The following is a 22922-nucleotide window of genomic DNA, read 5'->3' on the forward strand; positions in this document are numbered from 1 at the left end:
GTCAAAAGGTCTGCAGGGTACTGGATAATTGTATAGAAAGAGATGGAGAAGCAAAAGGAAATATTGTCACACCTATGAAAGGGGCCCCCGAAGGAGCCACTGGAAGAACTGAAGTTAGAAGCAGATGGCAGCAGAGGGGCTGAAGTGGGGTGGAAAACTAGTATAGGGGTGAAGGCACACAAGGCTGACTGCTTTAATCCCTGGCACCAAAGCGACTCTGAGTATTGTGAGATGCAGCCCAAAACCATCTTTCTCTATGTACCCTGAAGTAGCATACCCAGGTCACACACTGAACCACTGGCCAGGCTAGCAGAGAATCAAAGGGAGTGGCCCCTTGGCACCCTGAAAACTTCTTGGGAGCAAACCACCCCCCAAAAAAAAAGTAACTTGGAGGAGGAATTTTTCTCAGTCAATAGCCTACAATAGGCTACTGAATTCTTGAAATGTTTCTCATTTGAAGGAAATGTGCATCAAGTATAATATCAAATGTATTTCTGAGTATAGACAAAGGACATAAAAGGTGTCACTGCTTATTAGAGCTGCATGCTGAAATCAAGTATTATGAAAAATTCATAAAGTATTATGAATTCTATTAATCAAAGTTTCTCTGCCATGAAAGTACCTAACAGCACTCTGGGGACACAGGGCCTCAAACACAAGCCCTTCCTTCAGAGTTCTAAGATGGGGCACAAGGATCCCCAAGTACTGACAGTCTCTGAAAGAAGCTTTCCTTTACCATCCCCATCTTGCCTCTAGACAAGGACTAGCATTGTTTTTTAAGAAGGAAGAGAGGGGCCGGGCGGTGGCGCTAAAGGTAAGGTGCCTGCCTTGCCTGCGCTAGCCTTGGACGAACCGCGGTTCCCCCGGTGTCCCATATGGTCCACCAAGCCAGGAGCGACTTCTGAGCACATAGCCAGGAGTAACCCCTGAGCGTTACCGGGTGTGGCCCAAAAACCAAAAAAAAAAAAAAAAAAAAAAAGAAGGAAGAGAAGGCAGAGGGAGAAGAAAAAGAACAGAGAGAAAAGAAGGAAAGGAAATCTGAAAGGAGAGTGGAAGGCGTGCTATTTCTCACTTACCATTTCCTGCTTAATTGAAATGTTTAATGGAAACATTTTAGAGTGTTTCTTCTAATTTAAGTATCAGGACCAAATTCACATAATTTCTTTTTCAGTTTTATTTGGGGCAGGTCTCAACAATGCATAGGAGGCTTGGGGCCAACTCTGGAATGAGTACAATACTCAGTCAGCCAGGCCAGTCACTTCAATCTGACCATAGGTACACTGCTCGGGCCATATAGTGTTGGGGGCTCGGGACCTAGAATTTAATGGTGCTCAGAGATCTAGCTCAGTGCCTCATCTACACAATCATGAATAAGCTCTAGACCTTACAACTAATGACCCAGTCCAAAGAGAAATTATTTTTCTTTTAATTATAACACGATGATTTACCAAGTTGTTCATGATACAGTTGTTTCAGGGTTTAAATGTTCAAACACCACCAGTGCAATCATTCCCTCTGATAATGTCCCCAGTTTCCCTTCTATTACCACAGCCTGTTCCCCCCCCTTTTTTTATTTTTGGTTTTTGGGTCACACCTGACAGTGCTCAGGGGTACTTCTGGCTCCAGGCTCAGAAATCGCTCCTGGCAGGCTCAGGGGACCATATGGGATGCCGGGATTCGAACCAATGACGTTCTGCGTGAGAGGCAAACACCCTACCTCCATGTTATCTCTCTGGCCCCACGGCCTGTCCCCTTTAGACACTTCATAATGCTTACTATATAACACAAAGGTAAATGGAAATCTCAAAAACTTAGATCCATAAAAATCAATTTGTGATCATTATTCTATCTTTCCATGGTGTTACTAAAGTCACTGTCTTGAGGATTTTCTGTGCTGGTTGATGCTAGCTGAGCCTTCTGTGTTACAGTTTACACTCACTGAACTTGGTGGCCTTCTATGCAACTTCTCCATCAGACTGTCTGTGGTGCTACAGGGATGACACTACTCTAACTCAGAAAGGGGAGTGAATCTCAATCCCATTCCAAGAAGGCACCAGAGCTGTCAGTCCAGACCAGTCTATCTGGGAAGATTCAGCAGCATCAAATTCCTTTTGTGACTAGTTGTGGAGCTGGGCCATTTCTCTGTCCCCCAATGTAATTTTTATGACTAGTTTTATCATAGGCCAGACACTTAACTTCTGGTGCCCATACACACACGTGACCTCCAACATGCATTTCACCTTTGTGTATTTTCTCCTGTGGAGATAAATAATTAGTGTCTTGGAGGCCTCTGTTGTTAAAAAGCACCAGAAGTCCTGAGTCGGGCGGGTGGACACAGCTGTGCGCCTCCAATCCGAGTCTCCAGAGGCGGCCTTATGTAATCCCACCAAGTATTCCACAGTCTTCCACAGTTTTAGTCACCATGGTAACTAGAACCCTGCAAGCACTGGGGCTTTTGATAATTTTCTGACAGCATTCAAAGCTATTTCTAACACTCCATTACTACTGTAACTCTATGCAAGAGCTATTCTAAGCAGAATGCCATTCACTTGATCCATTTCTCCTTCCCTGGACTATGTTTTCTTACACAGTGAGTGGAAAAAGAGCTTATTTATTATGCACGGAGTCTAAGAAGGTATTTTTTCAGTCCAGAACTACATCCATTGAGATGTTGGGCTAAGAAGAAGAAACAAGGCTCAGGCCACTCAGATGAACTGTTGAATGGAAAGCGGAAGAAGCCTCCCCCGCCCCCTTCCAGAGGAAGGGGAAGAATGATACCGCAAACGAGGCGATTTAGAGAAAATCCGAAGCCTTTAGCACTGACATGCCCCTTTTCATTCTGCTCAAAAAGCGTTCAACAGAAAGGGTGAGAAGCACTTGCAGCAGGACTGTGTGTTCCATTCTGTTCCTGTTCCCCGACGCTTATGACACATGGGTGTGCAGTTTGTGGGAGACACCAACGATGCCAGGCGGGCTTTTCTGCAAGGATACAGCACCACAATAAGAAGTGCACTGCCTGGTTTATGAATGGAAGACAGAAAGGAGAGACACAAAGGAAAGCCAGCAACCAGGCAAATGCTAGTAGGGAAAGGCATGACCAGGAAAAAGCCCCAGGAAGAGGCTGGCCCTGTTCCAGTGCGAGCTCACTTCACTCCCCTTCTCCAAATGACAACATAGGTCCAGCAATATAATCAATATAGTTCTTCTTTTTTTGGGGGGGGGGGCCTTGGGTCACACCCAGTAGCGCTTAGGGGCTACTCCTGGCTCTATGCTCAGAAAGGTCACTCCTGGCAGGCTTGGGGGACCATCTGGGATGCTTGGATTTGAACTATCATTTGTCCTGAATCAGCTGGGTGCAAGGCAAATGCCCTACCACTGTGCTATCTCTCTAGCCCTAATATAGTTCTTTTCTATATGCCTCAGGATATTACTTTTTTTCTTTTTCTTCTTTTTGGGCTACACCCTGTGATGCTCAGGGGTTACTCCTGGCTATGGGACGCCAGGGGTCGAACCAAGGTCTGTCCTGGATCAGCTGAGTGCAAGGCAACTGCCCTACCGCAGTGCTATTGCTCCTGCCCAGGATATTATTTTCTATTCAGATCAACACAAATATGAGGAGCAGCAACAACCACAAAATTGTTCTCTTAAAAAAATGTGGAGGGATTGGAGCAATAGCACAGCGGTATGGATTTGCCTTTCATGTGGCTGATCCAGGACGGACCTTGGTTGGATCCCCGGTATTCCATATGGTCCTGCCAAGCGAGGAGCGATTTCTGCATACATAGCCAGGAGTAACCCCTGAGCATCACCACGTGTGGCCCCAACCCCCCCCCCCAAATGTGGGGCCAGAGTGATATGATAGTACAGTGGGTAGGGCTGGTACATGGTTAACTTGATTTTGATTCCCAGTATCTTATATGGTCCCTGGAGCCTATCAGGAGTAATTTCTGAGTGCAGAGCCAGGAATAACTCCTGGTGAGGTAATGCCAGGTAAGGCCCCAAACCCAAAAACCAAAAAATAAAATAAATCTTTCATTCAAAAATTGCTCTGCAGGGCCCAGAGAGATAGCACAGTGGCGTTTGTTTGCCTTGCAAGCAGCCGATCCAGGACCAAAGGTGGTTGGTTCGAATCCTGGTGTCCCATATGGTGCCCTGTGCCTGCCAGGAGCTATTTCTGAGCAGACAGCCAGGATTAACTCCTGAGCACCGGCCGGGTGTGGCCAAAAACCAAAAAAAAAATAAATAAATAAATAAATAAAAATTGCTCTGCAGGGCTGGAGAGAGAGCACGGAGGTAGGGCATTTGCCTTACATGCAGAAAGACGGTGATTTGAATCCCAGCATCCCATATGGTCCCCTGAGCCTGCCAAGAGAGATTTCTGAGCATAGAGCCAGAAGCAACCCTTGAGCACTGCCGGGTGTGACCCAAAAACAAAAACAAAAACAAAAAAAATTGCTCTGCAAGTACACCCGAGTTTCTGGGGAAAGGGACATTAGGGCAGTGAGCACCTTGAATATCCCCATATCCTGGACACTTGAAGACAGGCCAACAATAGATGCACCACTGAGCAAAGCACATTCGTTTCCACAAAGCAGCTCAGAAAATACACTCATTCACATACACCAGACTCCAGAAGGAAACCAGAAAGCTCCAAGGCAAAAATCAGAATGGGGATTTCCAAATTTCTAAAGGCCTTCTTATTCTTTGTATATGAGGGGCCTGAGACATAGTGCTGATAACCAGGGGAAACCCAGCCCAAGATCTCTTCTGCAGCACAAAAGAGGAAAGAAGAGAGTTACTGTAGGAACCCTTCTCTTAGTTTATGTCTATGAAGTGCCTGAGTGTGCAAGATCCTGGCCCAAGTACCAGAAAAACAGGACAAAGAGGGATCCTAGGGCCATTTTATTTGAATTCAGGAAGCTAATGACTACACCCACTTGAAAAAGAGACAGATTTTAAGGAAAAATGAAAATATATCTGAGCACAAGAGTCTCTTAGAGAGTATCTTTTTTTTTTTTTTGTGGTTTTTGGGTCACACCCGGCAGTGCTCAGGGGTTATTCCTGGCTCCAGGCTCAGAAATTGCTCCTGGCAGGCACGGGGGACCATATGGGACGCCGGGATTTGAACCGATGACCTCCTGCATGAAAGGCAAACGCCTTACCTCCATGCTATCTCTCCGGCCCCTAGAGAGTATCTTTTAATATAGGCAGTCACAAAGAAGTCATTTTATGGTCCTGTATGATCCTTCAACACTGTAAAACTTTAACAAAAAAAATCAGAGGGATGTGGCTCAGTGAGCAAGCAAACCCAAGTGAGGTCCTGGGTTTGGTACCAGGAGTCACAAACAGAAACCACAGGAAAAAAAATACTCTGCCAGCATAGTTCTATACCTAGAAAAGAATACTGTATTTTCTGGCGTATAAGACGATTCCCTAATTTTGCAGTTAAAACATAGGTTTAGGCCTATATTCGCTGTCTCAGACAGAACGTTCCTGTGCTGCAACTGTATGTACCACAGTGAGCCAATCACAACAAGCAAAGGTTCAAAAGTTCTACTGTAATAGACTTCCTCTCTGACTCTGGCCAATCTGAGCAGGCTTTTGACAGTGTAGATTCCGGTATAGAGCACTGTCTAATTTGCATGCATTAAAGCCTGCTTGGATTGGCTGACTTAGAGAGGCGGTCCGAGCAGCCTTGCAGTGATTGGTGCAGGATCGAGTTGGAAAATGCGTTTTGTGGCAATATTCAGAGAATTTTCGTTTAGCAGCATATTGAAACATTTTTCGGGATATACTCGGCATATAAGACGACCCCAGATTTTCGGTTGACTTTTTATTGTTTCAAAAGTCGTCTTATACACCGGAACATATGGTAATTATTAAAAAGAAGAAAAAAGGGGCCGGAGAGATAGCATGGACATAGGGCGTTTGCCTTACATCCAGAAGGCAGGTGGTTTGAATCCCGGCATCCCATATTGTCCCCTGTGCCTGCCAGGGGCGATTTCTGAGCGCACAGCCAGGAGTAACCCCTGAGCCCTGCCGGGTGTGACCCAAAAATCCAAAGAAAAAAAAAGAAGAAAAAAGGGGTTGGAGGCTCTTACCCTGCACTTAGCCAACCAGACTTCAATATCTGCACCCTGAGCCTTGCCAAGAGTGATCCCTGCATGCTGAACCAGAAGTAAGCCATAACCACTGCCAGGTCCAAAAACAAATAAAAAACAAAATAAGGAGGCAGAGTAATAGCACAACAAATAGGGTTTTTGCGTTGCATAAGGCCGCCATAGGTTTGATGTGGCATCCTGTAAGTCCCAGAGCCTGCCAGAATCAAGTTCTGAGCACAGAGACAAGAGTAACCCCAGGGTGCCACCAGGTGTGGCCTCAAAATAAAACAAAACAAAAAAAGCAAAAATTAAAAATAGGAGATAAAGGGGCTGGAACGATAACACAGTGGTAGGGCGTTTGCCTTGCCGGGTCTTTCCTGGGTCAGGTTCGATTCCTGGTATACCATATGGTTCCCCGAGCCTGCCAGGAGAGATTTCTGAGCGTAGAGTCAGGAGTAACCCATGAGTGCTGCTAGGGAAGGCCCAAAACACGCCCCCTCCCCCCAAAAAAGGAGGAAAAGATGGCATACTTATCTAGAAATAAGCTATAATTTTATTTTAACATTTTTTCATTTAAAAAAATTTTACATAAAGAAATTACTATCTTTCTAATCGTGTACTTGTATGCATCATTTCCAAACAGGGCCAGAACTATGGCTCAGAGACAGATCACCTGCCCAGGGGCCAGAATGATAATACTACAGGGAGGAGGCTTGCCTTGTACATGGACAACCTGGGTTCAATCCCCAGCAACCCAGATAGTCCTTCGAGCTTGCTAGGAGTACTTTCTGACTGCAGAGCCAAGAGTAACCCCTCCCCCAACCCCCTTAAATAATGTACCACCTGCCTGTCATGCTGTCTTTTGTGGGACTCAATACCCAACACCCTAAACAAAGAATAGCCCCTAGGGGCCGAAGCAACAGCACAGTGTGAAGGACATTTATTTGCCTTTGCACGTGGCTGATCCGGATTCAATATCCAGCATCCCATATGGTTCCCTGAGCACAGACAGGAGTAATTCCTGAGCAAAGAGTCAGGAATAATCCTTGAGCACTGGCAGGTGTGGCCCCAAAACAAAACAAAAAAAGAAACAGCCCCCAAACACTGCCTCTGCCTGTCCTTACATTTCTACTTAAGGTGTAAATTTACTGGTAACTGGAACCAAGTTCACAAAACCTTAGGTTTGAAGTGAGTCAATATCCAGCTTTTTCATTTTTCTTTCTTTCAATTGGGGTCGAAACCTTGGAACCCAAAAACCTGGCTGTGCGTCCAAGCGGACACAGATCCACTCTGCATTGCCCTTTCGGTTTGAAAGTCTGCACCCCTCCTCCCCCTCTGAAATTTTTCTTTCATTCACATTTTTCTTTCTTTTTTTCATTGAAACCTCCATGTTGTTATCTTAAATATTCTTCTCTCCTTTCTTTCCTTCCTTCCTTCCTTCCTTCCTTCCTTCCTTCCTTCCTTCCTTCCTTCCTTCCTTCCTTCCTTCCTTCCTTCCTTCCTTCCTTCCTTCCTTCCTTTTCTCTTTCCCTCCCTCCTCCCTCCCTCCTTCCCTTCCTTCCTTTTTTCCCTTTCTCCTTCCCTCTCTCCGTCCTTCCCTTCCTTTCCTTCCTCTTTCTCCCCTACCCCCCAGGGGTTACTACCCACTAGATGCTCAGCTGCCACTTCCAGCAGTGCTCAGGAAACAACCTGGGGCTCGACGACTTCAGAGCTCTACAGGCAGAGCAGCATCTAGCCACCCCTTGAGCTCTCTCCCCTGCCCTTAGCAAGTATTTTATCCTAAGGAAAGGAAACAAAGATAAAAAGAGACAAGAACACAAAATTGCAAGAGGAGAGAGAGCCACAAATGCATACAGAGTTTCTTGGTTCCGTGGTCTTCCCCACACCCCAATGTATAAAAATGTATGTAAATAAGGCCAGATGTGGAGAAATGCATTCCAAATCATCTAACAAAGCAATTCTGTTGAGCAGAGAAGATGTGATTCTCTTTAACTATTATTTTCTCATCGGAGCATGGAGAAACAGCAAGTCTGGTTCCTGCTAGTACATTACATTCAAGCCACATTTTTCAGACTTACCCGTAGAATAGTCATTGGGGTAAAATACAAAATTGAGGCAAGGACCATGGTATCAGGAGTCCACTAACCTTAACCCATTGAACAGCTGCTTAGATTTATCCAGAAGGTAACAAAAATCGGTCACAGTTTTCCGCTCTCCCTGTGGGATGTCATCTTCAGCACCTCCAGAGGACATGATTTCTTTCAGAGCAAATTCGGTCCTGTAAGAAAACATACGTCCATGTATCCAACAGTGAAAAAGAAAGAGAGAGAGAGAGAGAGAGAGAGAGAGAGAGAGAGAGAGAGAGAGAGAGAGAGAGAGAGAGAGAGAGAGAGAGAGAGAGAGACCTTGGTGATGGTACTGGATGGACTTTCTTTTAAAGAGAGATAAAGAATTCTTCCAATTACACTTAAATCATCAAAATAATTTAAGTTTAAGAGGATGTGGGAAAGCAGATCATTTCATCCTTTCAGTAGGAATACAAATTGGTACAATATTGGATATTACTTTTCATTATAACCTTCCACTCAGAGATATTGCTTAAATGCCAGATACATAATAAAGTATCAAAAATGTTGATCTGAGCCAGAAGTAGTACAGGGGTTAAGTGTTATTGTTGTTGTTTTTTATGAAAGTGATCAATTCTGGTTTGATACATAGTACCATATCTGGTCCCTTGACCACTACTGCAAGGAGTAATTCCTGGGCACAGAGCCAGGAGCAAGCTCTGAGCACTACAAGTGTGACCCAAATACCTTTCCTTCAAAAATGTTGACCCTTTCACTTATTTTTCTATTCTATACATCCTGTACATTCAACTCAGAAAACTACCTTTGGATGGAAAATACAATATCCCAAAGTATTAATTTCATGAGACTGGAGTGATAAAGCACATGATAGGGCATTTGCCTTGCACATAGCCAACCTGGGATGGACCCTGGTTCAATTCCTGGTATCCCATATGATCCCCTGAGCCTGCCAGGAGCGATTCCTTCCTTCTTCTTCCTTCCTTCCTTCCTTCCTTCCTTCCTTCCTTCCTTCCTTCCTTCCTTCCTTCCTTCCTTCCTTCCTTCCTTCCTTCCTTCCTTCCTTCCTTCCTTCCTTCCTTCCTTCCTTCCTTCCTTCCTCCCTCCCTCCCTCCCTCCCTCCCTCCCTCCCTCCCTCCCCTCCCTCCCTCCCTCCCTCCCTCCCTCCCTCCCTCCCTCCCTCCCTCCCTCCCTCCCTCCCTCCCTTCCTTCCTTCTTTGTTTTTGGGCCCGGCAGTGCTCAGGGGTTACTCCTGGCTGTCTGCTCAGAAATAGCTCCTGGCAAGCACAGGGGACCATATGGGACACCGGGATTCGAACCAACCATCTTTGGTCTTGGATCGGCTGCTTGCAAGGCAAACGCCGCTGTGCTATCTCTCCGGGCCCCAGCCAGGAGCGATTTCTAAACACAGAGCCTGGAGTAATCCCTGAGCACCACTGGGTATGACCTAAACTCCCCCCCCACCAAAAAAAAAATCAAAAGCATTAATTTCAGTAACATGGTACTTAGAACACCTCCTAAGAGATATAACTATTAAAGCTTTATTTTATTAAATTAAAACTATATATGCAATCAAACATGCTAAACTATTTTTCTGAAGCTGGAACAATAGGGCAGTGAGGGGGCCGGGCGGTGGCGCTAAAGGTAAGGTGCCTGCCTTGCCTGCGCTAGCCTTGGACGGACCAAGGTTCGATCCCCCAGTGTCCCATATGGTCCCCCAAGCCAGGAGCAACTTCTGAGCACATAGCCAGGAGTAACCCCTGAGCGTTACCGGGTGTGGCCCAAAAACCAAAAAAAAAAAAACCAAAAAAAAAAAAACAATAGGGCAGTGAGTAGTGCCTTGCACACACTGACTCAGGTTTGATCCCTAGCATCCCAAATGGTCCTGCAATTTCTGAGCGCAGAGCCAGGAGTAACCCTGAGTGCTGACAGGTGTGACCATCCCCCCAAAACAAACAAAATAATGATAGAAGGGACTATAATTTATTGACTAAAATATAAAATCATAAGCAACACTGATACAAATAATGAATGGAGGGAAGGAAAATCAAACAGCAAGTAGTTTCAGAATATCCCCATAAAATACATCTTTGTGAGAGAGAAGTTGCAACCCTTCAGTGATACCTAGTAGACATCACCTTGGTGAAATAATCAAAGGGAAAACTCAAACATCTGCAACACTTGACAGAACCCAGTGAGAAAGGATCTCATCAAAGATCTGGGCCTGCAGATAGTTCAGTGGTGCTTACAGACCTGGGTTTAATCTCCGGCACCACATCTTACCCCCAAGCCCTGCCAGGAGTGATTCCTGCATGGACAGTCAGGAGTAAACTCTAAGCACTGACAGGTGTCGTTCAAAATCGAACAAATAATACTTAGAACCATCAGGGTTGGAGCAATAGCACAATGGGTAGGGAGCTTGCCTTGCATGCAGCTGACCTGGATTCATATCTCCAGCACCAGCACCTTATATGGTCCCCTATGCTTTGAAAGGAGTGACTTCTGAGCACAGAACTGCTGAGCGAGAAACCCTGAACACTGCCAGAGTGCCCTCCTACCACCAAAAACAAAAACATAACCCAGAACAAACAAAAAGATCTGGGGGGGGGGGGGTGTCAGAGAGATAGCACAGGTATAGGGCATTTGCCTGGCACGCAGCCGATCCAGGACGAATGGTGGTTTGAATCCCAGCATCCCAAATGGTCCCCAGTGCCTGCCAGGAGCGATTTCTGAGAGCATAGCCAGAAGTAACCCCTAAGCGCCACTGGGTGTGACCAAAAATAAAATAAATAAATAAATAAATAAATAAATAAAAAAGATCCATCACTGGAGGAATCTAATCATAAAACAGACTAAAAAACAACAACAACAACAACAACAACAACCCAGAAAGTTTACAAAACTACCAGTCTACAGAAATGCTATGGGCCTTCCTCCAAAGAAAAGGTATACCTAAAGAATAATATGAATTCTCTCTTTTTTGGGGGGGGGGGGGGCCCACACCTGGCGTTGCTCAGATGTTACTCCTGGCTGTCTGCTCAGAAATAGCTCCTGGCAGGCACGGGGGACCATATGGGACACCGGGATTTGAACCAAGCACCTTTGGTCCTGGATTGGATGCTTGCAAGGCAAACGCCGCTGTGCTATCTCTCCAGGCCCATGAATTCTCAACTTCATTTTTCTGCTATTAGGATGTGAGATACTGGTAAAGTTTGAATGGGAGCTGAAAACCCACTTATTCTATCAACATTAAGAAGACAAATTGTTAACCCTTAAAATAATACATACCTAATGCAAACCTAGCACATTAAAAATGCAGTAGCTATTATAAATAGTGTGTGTGTGTGTGCAATGAAATCAGCCTGAGTTTCACCAGATGTATCAGGAAATATATTCATTTGATTACATCCAGCGACATTTAAAATTTTATCCTTATGAACATGTATCTATCATGATTTACTCAAAGCACCAAAAAATTGGTAAGAACTGCAAGCCAGCTAGGACCACCAGAGAACCATTTTAAAATCTGAACACATTCTATTCTGAAAGATCCAATTTCACAGGTAAGTTTTTCTGCCTACTTGTTCACCTGGTACATTTATATTCATAGATCAAGACATTATTCAAATGACACCTTTTCAGCAAAACCTACTGTGAAAATCGACCTTGGGATTCACACATGGTCAGGCAGTAGAGGCTTTGCAGAGACTCCAGAGACATTGACAGCTAACTCAGGGCCAGAGATAGCATGTACTTTACTTTGCTGTGTGTCTGCCATGACTGTAAAGTACTAGAGCCTCAGTCTTGGCAGACACACAGCAAAGGGAAAGGAGGAGGCAAAAGAGGGATGAGGCTTTATACTCTGAGAATGATTCCAGGAGCTGGAGCAAAGTACAGCGACAGTATAGCATTTGCCTTGCACGTGGGCAACACACTGTCAGATACCCAGCACCCATAGCGTCCCCCAAAAACTGCCAGGAGTGATTCCTGACTGCAGAGCCAGGAATTCCTGAGTGCAGAGCCTGAGCACTGCCAGGTTTAGCCCCAAACAAAGTTTTCAGGGGGTCAGAGTGTTGGTAGTAGAGCAGGCAGGGCATTCACTTTGCATGTGACAAACCTGATTTTAATCCCTGGTATCCCATATGATTCCCTAGAGCCCTGCCAGGAAGGATCCCTGAGCACAGTCAAGCGTAAGCCCTGAGCCATTGAGCATGGCTTAAAAAAAAAAAAAAAGAAAAACTCCTTCAATATTCTAGTTGCAAAAGACAGTTTATGTGCTGTGGTTTTTATCAGTTTTTCTATTAGTATTATAAAATTAGTAAGAATATCTCTGCCCCGCAGTCGCTGCCAGCACATTCAGCCCTGAGCTGACAAACAGCACCCTAGACCTTCAGCTCCTTTGGGCCAAGCCCCTGTTTCATTTATTCCTGCTCCCCAGGTCTCCAACAGAGCTCTATTATTATTATTATTATTATTATTATTATTATTATTATTATTATTATTTTGGTTTTTGGGTCACACCTGGCAGCGCTCAGGGGCTGCTCCTGGCTCTACGCTCAGAAATAGCCCCAGTTAGGCACAAGGGACCATATGGGATGCCGGGATTCAAACTACTGTCCTTCTGCATGAAAGACAAACGCCTTACCTCCATGCTATCTCTCCGGCCCTTTAAATCCAAGGTATTAATACAGCCTGATAAACTGCATTTCTTTTTTTTTTTTTTTTTTTTTTTTTTTGGTTTTTGGGTCACACCCGGCAGTGCTCAGGGGTTATTCCTGGCTCCAGGCTCAGAAACTGCCCCTGGCAGGCACAGGGGACCATATGGGATGCCGGGATTCGAACCGATGACCTCCTGCATGAAAGGCAAACGCCTTACCTCCATGCTATCTCTCCGGCCCCTAAACTGCATTTCTGAGAGAAAATGAGATAAAGCCTAAACTTTCAAAATATACTTCAGGAAAGAGCTACTGAAGAGGAAAGGAAACATCACTGAAATCTTAAGTAATGTAACCTTCAAGTAAAAAATAATAAACTGACAGTCTTTTCTTTGTTTCTATTTTTTGTGTCTTTTAGAGCCACACCTGGCCTCAAAGGGTAACTCCCTGGGTAACTCTTGGCTTTGAACTCAGGGATCATGCTTTGCAGGCTCAGGAAACCCATATGGATGGCAGGGATAGAACCTGGGTCAGCTACATGCATTACCCTCTGTGCTATCGCTCCAGCACCATGGAGGGTCTTTAAAAAGAGAAAAGACTTTACTTCTTAATTATAGAAATCATAATTTTATTAGTTATCAACAGATTTCTTCAAGTAAATAAACAGTAAAATTAATATATTTTTCTAGTCAAATTTTCCACCTACACTTTACAAACTGGCACTTTACTATGTCCTATTAATACATTTTGTAAAGTATGTGAAAACTCTGACTAGAAGTTTAATATAATGAGAAGATACAAATGACATGTGAAGATTATTATCCTACTTCCAATTTTCATAAGCGTAGCATTAGAGATAATAAAACTTATATCTGGGCCCGGAGAGATAGCACAGCGGCATTTGCCCTGCAAGCAGCCGATCCAGGACCAAAGGTGGTTGGTTCGAATCCCGGTGTCCCATATGGTCCCCTGTGCCTGCCAGGAGCTATTTCTGAGTAGACAGCCAGGAGTAACCCCTGAGCACTGCCAGGTGTGGCTCAAAAACCAAAAAAAGTAAATAAATAAAACTTATATCTAGTGCTATGATAAATTTTGTTATCACTAAAAAATTTTTGTTACTTTTCTATACAAAATAGTTTTGGAGGGCCAGAGAGATAGCACAGCAGTACAGCAGTAGGGTACTTGCCTTGCATGCAGCCAATCCAGGATGAATGGTGGTTCGAATCCTGACATCCCATATGGTCCCCTGAGCCTGCAGGAGCTATTTCTGAGCACAGAGCCAGGAATAACCCCTGAGTGCCACCGAGTGTGACCCAAAAACCAATATATATATATTTGAGGTCTGAGCAGTGGAGCAAGTGGTAAGGCATCTGCCTTGCCCGCACTAGCCTAGGACGGACCACGGTTCAATCTCCCCGGAGTCCCATATGATATGGACCCCCAAGCCAGGAGCAATTTCTGAGTGCACAGCCAGGAGTAACCCCTGAGCGTTACTGGGTGTGGCCCAAAAAACAAACAAACAAAAATATATATATATATAGGAATGCTTACAAAAGTCAGATTTTTAATATCCAGGCCTTGGAATCAAATATCTATTGATCCTGTAATGGGCCACTAAGCTGAACTCTACCTGTAATGGGAGTGAAGACACCACTGCTACTTGAGTCAAGAGATGAACCAAAGTTTTTGATGATAAGTGTTCTAACATGTAGGCTAGCATGAGATGCAACTAACTAGGATAGAAAAGGCACACACTGACACGAGGTGTAGGATAATCCTTGATCCAATGTGATCAGTGCCCTAAACACAAGGAAAAAGGCTCAGACACAGAGACATGGCAGTGCTGGCGAGAAGGACACAGAGTCTGCTGCTATGAGCCAGGAACACCAAGGATTTCTGGCAACTCACAGATGGCAGGGACAGGCAGATGACCAATTCCCCCTCGGAGCGTCTCCAAAAGAAGCCATTCTGATCTCCAGGTGTGAGATCACCCTTTTCTGTTGCTTTAAGCCAGGGGTCTCAAACTCAATTTACCTGGGGGCCGCAGGAGGCAAAGTCAAGGTGAGGCACGGCCGCACAAGGAATTTCACACACGCACAAAAAAAGTCCTCAAATGTCATTATTAACAGTTTTAATTATTTCTTCTGAACATGAATAGAACATTGAGTGAAGATCATGAACAGTTCTTCTGAACATGACATCTTTTGCCTATTCCTTGTTGCCAGAGACTTGACAGCGCTTCTTCTCACAAATCTGAACCACATTTGGCTTCTTTAGAGAGGAAGTAGTTGAGACCCTCAGTGAGCAGGAGCAGTGGAAATAACGTCTGTGCTAGGCGCAAAGTATTCGCGATTATTCGCTTACCGAATATTCGCAATAAAAAAATCACATTAGTAAGAAAAAGAATCGCAAAAAATCGCATTAAACATTTGCATACCCCAAATGGAACTGCTCGGGGTATGCAAATGTTTAATGGGATTTTTTTCTTACTGATGCGATTTATTGCGATTATTTGGTAAGCAAATAATCGTTAATACCACGATATTTGAAGGCCGGCTGCGGGCCACAAAATGTTGTACAGAGGGGGCCGGGCGGTGGCGCTGGAGGTAAGGTGCCTGCCTTGCCTGCGCTAGCCTAGGACGGACCGCGGTTCGATCCCCCGGCGTCCCATATGGTCCCCCAAGAAGCCAGGAGCGACTTCTGAGCGCATAGCCAGGAGTAACCCCTGAGCGTCACAGGGTGTGGCCCAAAAACCAAAAAAAAAAAAAAAAAAAAAAAAAAAATGTTGTACAGAGGACCGCAAACGGCCCTCGGGCTGCGAGTTTGAGATCCCTGCTTTAAGCCATGCTCTGTGGCATTTTGTTTGCTGGTTTGCTTTGTTGCCACACCTGGTAGTGTTCAAGGGCTTTTACTCCTGGCTACACACTCAAGGATTACTCCAGGCAGGGCGTAGGGGAACATGTGGGGTGCCAAGGATCAAATCCAGTCAGCAGCAGCAGACCAGGCAATTGTCTTGCTGTACTCTTTGGCCCAAGTGTGTGCTGTTTTAGAACAACAGCCCTAGGAAACCAATTCACATACAAAATACAGACAGGGAACAAGAACAAACTTATTCTGCTAAATACACAACATCTGGCACATCACTGAGCTGGCTGCTGACAAGCTTTTTCTGTTTTTGGCTGTTTTGGGATTGTTCTTTGGGGGGGGAGCAGTTTATGGGGCGACACCCAATGGTGCTCTGGGATCACTCCCTTCATACTGGGGACTGAACCTGGGGCCCCCACATGCAAAGCAGGAGTTCCAGTCTTCTGAGTCATCTCCCAAGCACAGACAAGTTCTTTTTATAGGAAATCTTTTGGCAAAAGCAGCAAGAGAAACTGCTCCCCTGGATTTCACTCTCAGTAAGTGGTTGGCAATAAGGAAAGTTTGAAAGAAGCCTTGGGAGAAAATGCTGTGTGCGCGTTTCCTCGTCCTGGTCCTGGTCGTGAAGCAAAGGGGCGAGGGCCTTGGCCTAACACAAACCCTGGGCTGGGGCTCCCAGCGCTTCCCGCCTCTGTGACTGTAAACAACAACGCTGGAGTTGACACTTTGTGTTGCAGGTTTTGAATCTGTGAAAACAAGCAATTTGCACTTGTCCTTAGCTACCTCAGATAACTGCTGCAAATAAACCAGAGTGAGATGAGCTAGGTGTGAAAAACACTCCAGTGTTCTGAAACTGTACCATACCATTTAAAATGTGTTCCCCGGGGCTGGAGAGCATGGTGAGCAGGGGCACATGCACTGCATGCAGGAGGCCCAGGTTCAAAGCTTGATACCTCACAGAGGTGCCCAGAGTACAGCCAGAAATGACACCTAGTAACTGACAAGCTGAAGGAATTCCTCAACACCTCAGGTGTGGGCACCATCCCCACCCCCCGCACACACACAACCCCACAAACATACACACAGAAAAGAAAATCATGCATAATGTATTAGCAGTAATAACACTATCATTATTACTCTACAGTTTCATGATGTCTCAGAGAGATAGGGAATGGCCACATGAGTCAGCCCAAAAGGGAAACCGGACAAGAAAAGAATGGCTGTACATGAGAACTGAAATGAAAATATATAAAAAATTCATTCTGACAAAGAAGAGAATGTATTTATAGAAATCACATGGGAGGAAAGGAGATCATTTTCCTACGTGCTCAGATTTTTAAAAAGATATGTAGATGGAAAGACTGTATAATTAAGCATCCGCATAAGAGAGAGCCATACAAATGTGTTTTCAGCCATAGAAACGGCGCATTAATAATAGCTCCCTGAGAAGGCTGTTGGACAATAAAATAACCTAATGGACATGAAACTGCCCTGTAAATGATTATGTGCTCCAAAACAGTTAGCTGCCTATTTGTTCTAAAGGCACTCAGAAGCCACGCATAAATTGACAAATACTGAGTTGAAGAATAATGTTGGGTGTGTGCGCCTGTGTGGGGGATGAGGGTTCTGTCGCATGCAGAGGAACAGGGACAGGAAGCCATCACTCAGTGCAGATGGTGTTCCTCGAACAGGAACAAATGCTCAGAGAGCTGGTTCTTTCTGAATGGAGTGGAAAGGATTTTTTCTATCAAGGACAGCAAAAGAATCGTCACTTTTTGCACAAATTATTTTCTGAAGACAATTCTTCTACATAATCAAAATTAAAACTTATGATCTCAGGACCAGAGCGAGGAAGGCACTTGCCTTGCATGTGGCTAACCTGGGTTTGGCACCCTATAGGATCCCCAGAAAACTCCAAGAGTAATTCCTGAGTGTAGACAGTGCAGAGCCAGGAATAAGACCTGAGTATCTCCAGGTGTGATAAAAAAATTAAAAGAAAAAATTTCTATCATAATAACTGTAAGAAGAATCTCTAATATCAAACTTACCATCAAATGTATAAAGTTGATGCCAACAAAGGGCAAAGAGAGCTGCCCTTTGCCATCAAGAAAATAAATCTCGGGTCACAGAGATGCTACAGGGATTAAGGCTTTTGCAAGAGGCCAGGCCTGTGGTTTGATTCCCGACTCTACACATGTCCCACTCCCCAGCATGGACAGGAGTGACCCCTGGACAAAATTAAGAGTAGCCCCTGAGGGACTGGAGCAATAGTACAGTGGGTAGGATGCTTTCCTTGCATGTAGCTGACCCTGGTTCAATCCCCGACATTCCACAGAGTGTTGTTTCCCCACCCAGCAGTTCGATCTCAGATGCAGTCTAGGGTGTACTGCTGTGTTTGATCCCCTGCGACCACAACACAAGTGTGAGATTAGGGGCCAGAGTGACAGTACAGAGGGTAGGGCATCTGCCTTGCATTTGACAGACCTGGATTCTATCCTCAGTATCCTGTCAGGTTTTCTGAGTATCACTAGGAGATATTCCTGAGTGTACAGCAAAAGTAATCTCTGAGCATCACTGGGTGTGAGCCCAAAACAAAACAAATAAAAACAAACAAAAGTGTGAGGTCTTCAACACAATCAAGTATGTGAAATGAACCCCAGTGGATGCCACAACCAAAGCACATGCAATCACACCTGAAGTATGCCACTCTGCACTCGGTAGGCACAAACAAAGGATGCAAGACAACCAAGCGTGTGAGCCCCTCAACCAAATACAGGAGCACCACAATTGAGTAAGCCCAACATTACAAGAGCACAAGGAAGAAGGGGGGAAAATTCCAATAAATACTTTTTAAATGATTATCATGGGGCTGGAAGATAGGATGCTTCCTACACATAGCTGATGTGGGTTTGTTCCCTGGTGCCACTTACAGCCCACCAAGCATTTTCAGGAAAGATCTCTGAGCACAGAGCCAGGTGTATTCCCAGAGAACAACTGAGTGTGACCCGCCCCCAAAACCAGTAAATAAATAAAAATAAGTATCAGTAAGATGCAGTCAAGACTTATAATTACGTATACAAAATGGGGCTGGAGAAATGGTGTAATGAACAGAGAACTTGCTCTGCATGCAGGAGGCTCAAATTCGATCTCTAACACAGCATGGTCTCCCCCAACACTTCCTACCAGGAACCCCTCAGTACAAAGTCAGGAGTAGCCCCTGAATACTCCTGGGTATGGCTCCTAGAGAAAACAAACAAACAAACAAAAAGTAACAGAAAGAGACAATGTAAAGAAGCATCAAAAACATGAATGTTGGGGCCAGAGAGATAGCACAGTGGTAGGGTGTTTGCCTGGCATGCGGCAACATAGGACAGATGAGAGTTCAATCCCCGGTAGCCCATATGGTCCCCCTAGCCAGGATCGATTTGAGCGCCAAGCCAAGAGTAACCCCTGAGCACCGCCAGGTGTAAACCCTCCCCCAAAAAAAAAATAAACACTGGGCCAGAGAGATCACACAGAGGTGTTTGCCTTGCATGTGGCCAACTTGGGGTCAATCCGAGGCATCCCACAAGCCTGCCAGGAGTAATTTCTGAGCACTGAGCTAGGAGTAACTCTGGCTTACTGGCTAGTGGGTATGGCCCAAAACAAGTAAACAAACAAAAAACATGAACTTTGAAGAACCATATGGGAAAACATGTGTGGAAGCAGACTACAACTAAAACAAACATACAAAAAATACCCAAAGGCTGTCTAGAATGGAGAACTTAAGAGAGGCAGCGATCAAACACAGTGCGTTTTGCTAGAAATATCATCTACTCCAGGAACACACACACAAAAAGGATGGGCAACTGATTCCTCAGCGGCCTGGGATACAACAAAGGGGACCACCCAGGCATTCTTGCATCCCACATGCGATGATGACAGCCGCGTCATCACAGACCTACGACACATCACACAGCACAGGAAGCATGGAAATCATTTGGGGCCACCCAACACCAGAGTCGCACATTCTCTGGGAGAAGGCGGTTACCCGTGCATGTGTCAGATCAGCTCAGATTCATAACAAAGAATAAAAAAATAAGGAAAGATCCTTATGAGCTAGTCCAGTTTTGTATTCCTAAATGGTATGCTCTGTCCACATTAAGTTGGAAGCAGAAGTAAGCAAATAAGAAGTTTCTGTCAAAACCCTGTTACTGTTTCATTTAGTAATAACTGGTTTTATATATAGTATAAAAAGGACTTGGAGATATGATTCATATACCATATATTTCACTTACTGAAAGCATACAAATGAAGTAGTCATTCTGTAGTTATACAAGCTTACCACATTCAACTTCAGAACATTTTCATCACCCTCTACCACAAAAACTCATCACCATGAACAATCATGTCTGTTCTCCCCTAAATCTCTTATTGCTGTCCTAGCCAACGACTACTCTGCCTCTGCCTTTACATATTTCCTGTCTGGATATTTTACATACATGGAATCAATAACACCAGGGCCATAGAGGCAGTACAGCAGGTTGGCCTTACACACAACTGACCCAGGTTCAATCCCCGGCATCCCATTTGGTGCCCCAAAAACTGCTATGAGTGATTCATGAGTGCCGGAGCCAGGAGTAGCCTCTGAGCATCTCCAGGTGTGGCCTAAAACCCAGAAAATAATTATAACACCTCACCTCTGTATCTGGCTTCTTTCACTTAACTTGTTTTTAAGCATCATCCCTGTAGCAGATGATAATGTTACATTCTTTCTAATGGACAAACTATTTACCCACTCACTAGTTAATGGATATCTAGATAGCTTTCATTTTTGTACTCATATGAATATGTTGTTACAAATTATTTATGAGAGTCTATCTTTATTTATATGAGTCTATCTTTATATATACTCAGCTCACAAGATAAGTTTGTGTCTGTATTGGTCCAAGATGTGTGTGTCCATGTATGTGCATGGTCTGGGATGAACCCAAGTCACATATGCAAACCATGAGCTCTATCACTGAGTTATATTTCTGCCCTGTTTTACCTTGTATTTTAAACAGGGCCCAGGGAAAGGGGGATTGGACACTCCCAGCAGAGTTCTAAAGACTCCCAGCCCTGCTTAGGAGACCACATGATAGTGGGGATTAATCCAGCATACAATATAAAGTCCCCACCCATTTGAGCTCTCTCTCCCACCTTCCAAGATCCCTTGCCTTTTTTTTTTTTTTTTTTTTTTTGGTTTTTTGGGTCACACCCGGCAGCGCTCTGGGGTTACTCCTGGCTCTACGCTCAGAAATCGCCCCTGACAGGCTCGGGGGATCATATGGGGTGCTGGGATTCGAAATACCATCCTTCTGCATGCAAGGCAAAGACCTTACCGCTGTGTTATCTCTCCGCCCCAATCCCTCACTTTTTGAGAAAACCATACTTTTCCAAAGTGACAGCAGCATTTCCCAAATGTACTGGTTAGGAGGGATCCTATTTCCCCACATCACTGCTAACCATGTACCTCCGCAAACCCAGTCATCCTAGATGGCTAGTATCTCCCTGTTGTTGGATACTGAGCATCTCTTATGTGCTTATTGGCTCCCTATGGTCCTTCAAAGCAAGATCAACTCAGAACCTCATTTTCACTGAACTGAGGGTTCATTACGTATTTTAGATATGAGCATCAAACCAGCTACATGATTTGCAAATCTATTCTCCCTCCAGTGGGTTGTCTTTCCACTTTCTTCGACCAGCTGTATTTCTATTTTTCCTCTGGTCATTTTAATTTGCACTAGCCTCATATAATACACATACAAGAAAAAACTCAGTAATATTCAAAACCAAGAGGCAAGAAGCATTGCCAGGCTCACCCTCCCTCTGCTGGCATCAGCACTTCTCAGCCCTACTGGCCATTTCCCCTAAAGTCCAAATTCTTTCAATTGCTTGGGACATATATTTTGACTCTACAGATCTGTCTCTCATGAAAAATAAGGCCCTTTTTCAGTAGGGGATGGGGGAAGGGTGCCTTTCTGGCCATGCTCAAGGGCTCCAGAGACATTCCCAGAGATACTTAATTGGTCCAACCTAGTGGGCCTCACAATTTCCAGGCTAAGTCCTGGTGGCACAAGGGGCCAGCAGTGTGGTGTTTGGGTGGTTATGTGGGGATGAGGATCAAACTCAGGGACTCCAAGCATGTTCTCAAAGACCTCTAAATGATCTCCATGCCCCATACATAAAAAATTAATTCTCTTGCACACGCTACCCTAGGATGGACCATAGCTGGATTCCCCTAGCATCCCATATGGTCCCCAAGCCAGGAGCGATTTCTGAGTGCATAGCCGGGAGTAACCCATTAGTATCACCGGGTGTGGCCCAAAAACAAACAAACAAACAAACAAAAAAATTCTCTTATTCTTCCAAAATGCCTCCCAATATAATTATATCACTATTTGGGTCTAAATCCATCAACTTAAAATTTTTTAAGTGAATCGATGTGAGATAAACAAAGTTGTTCCTGATTGAGTTTCAGTCATCAATGTTCCAACAGTCGTCCCTTCACCAGTGCACCTCGCCCACCACTTCCAGTTTCCCTGCCTCCCCCTCAAGCCCCCACTTCTATGGCAGACACTTTCTCTTTCTTTTTTTTTTTTTTGGCTTTTGGGCCACACCCGGTGACGCTCAGGGGTTACTCCTGGCTATGCGCTCAGAAGTCGCTCCTGGCTTGGGGGACCATATGGGACGCCAGGGGATCGAACCACGGTCCGTCCTAGGCTAGCGCAGGCAAGGCAGGCACCTTACCTCTAGCGCCACCGCCCAGCCCCACACTTTCTCTTTCTTTAGGGATTGTAGTTTCCAATACCATTACTGAGAGGCTACCACTTAACCTTTTTGCAGGCACCCAGTTCTTGTCCAGAGTGATCATTTCCAATTACCATTGTCATAGTGGTCCCCTCTCGGCACTCCCCATCCTCTTTGTGGCAAGCTTCCTACCATTGACCAATTCTCCTGATTTCTTAAATCAACTAACTTTTTGTTTGTTTGTTTGTTTTTGTTTTGGGGTCACACCCGGCGGTGCTCAGGGGTTACTCCTGGCTGTCTGCTCAGAAATAGCTCCTGGCAAGCACAGGAGACCATATGGGATGTCAGAATTCGAACCAACCACCTTAGGTCCTGGATCGGCTGCTTGCAAGGCAAACACCGCTGTGCTATCTCTCTGACCCCAAATCAACTAATTTTTAAATTATATT

At 44.9% G+C, this 22922-nt stretch overlaps 1 protein-coding gene across 1 annotated transcript in view; it reads right to left on the reverse strand.

Annotated features, from left to right (window-relative positions):
- Positions 1-22922, reverse strand: part of SCAI (suppressor of cancer cell invasion) — a 144720-nt gene that overhangs the window by 67099 nt on the left and 54699 nt on the right. The window contains exon 3 of the mRNA XM_049774152.1: positions 8248-8379. Coding sequence (XP_049630109.1) covers positions 8248-8379 — 132 coding nt within the window. The remainder of the gene's footprint in view (positions 1-8247; positions 8380-22922) is intronic.

This window comes from Suncus etruscus, chromosome 5 (assembly GCF_024139225.1).
Source record: "Suncus etruscus isolate mSunEtr1 chromosome 5, mSunEtr1.pri.cur, whole genome shotgun sequence".
In the NCBI taxonomy this organism is placed as follows: domain Eukaryota; kingdom Metazoa; phylum Chordata; class Mammalia; order Eulipotyphla; family Soricidae; genus Suncus; species Suncus etruscus.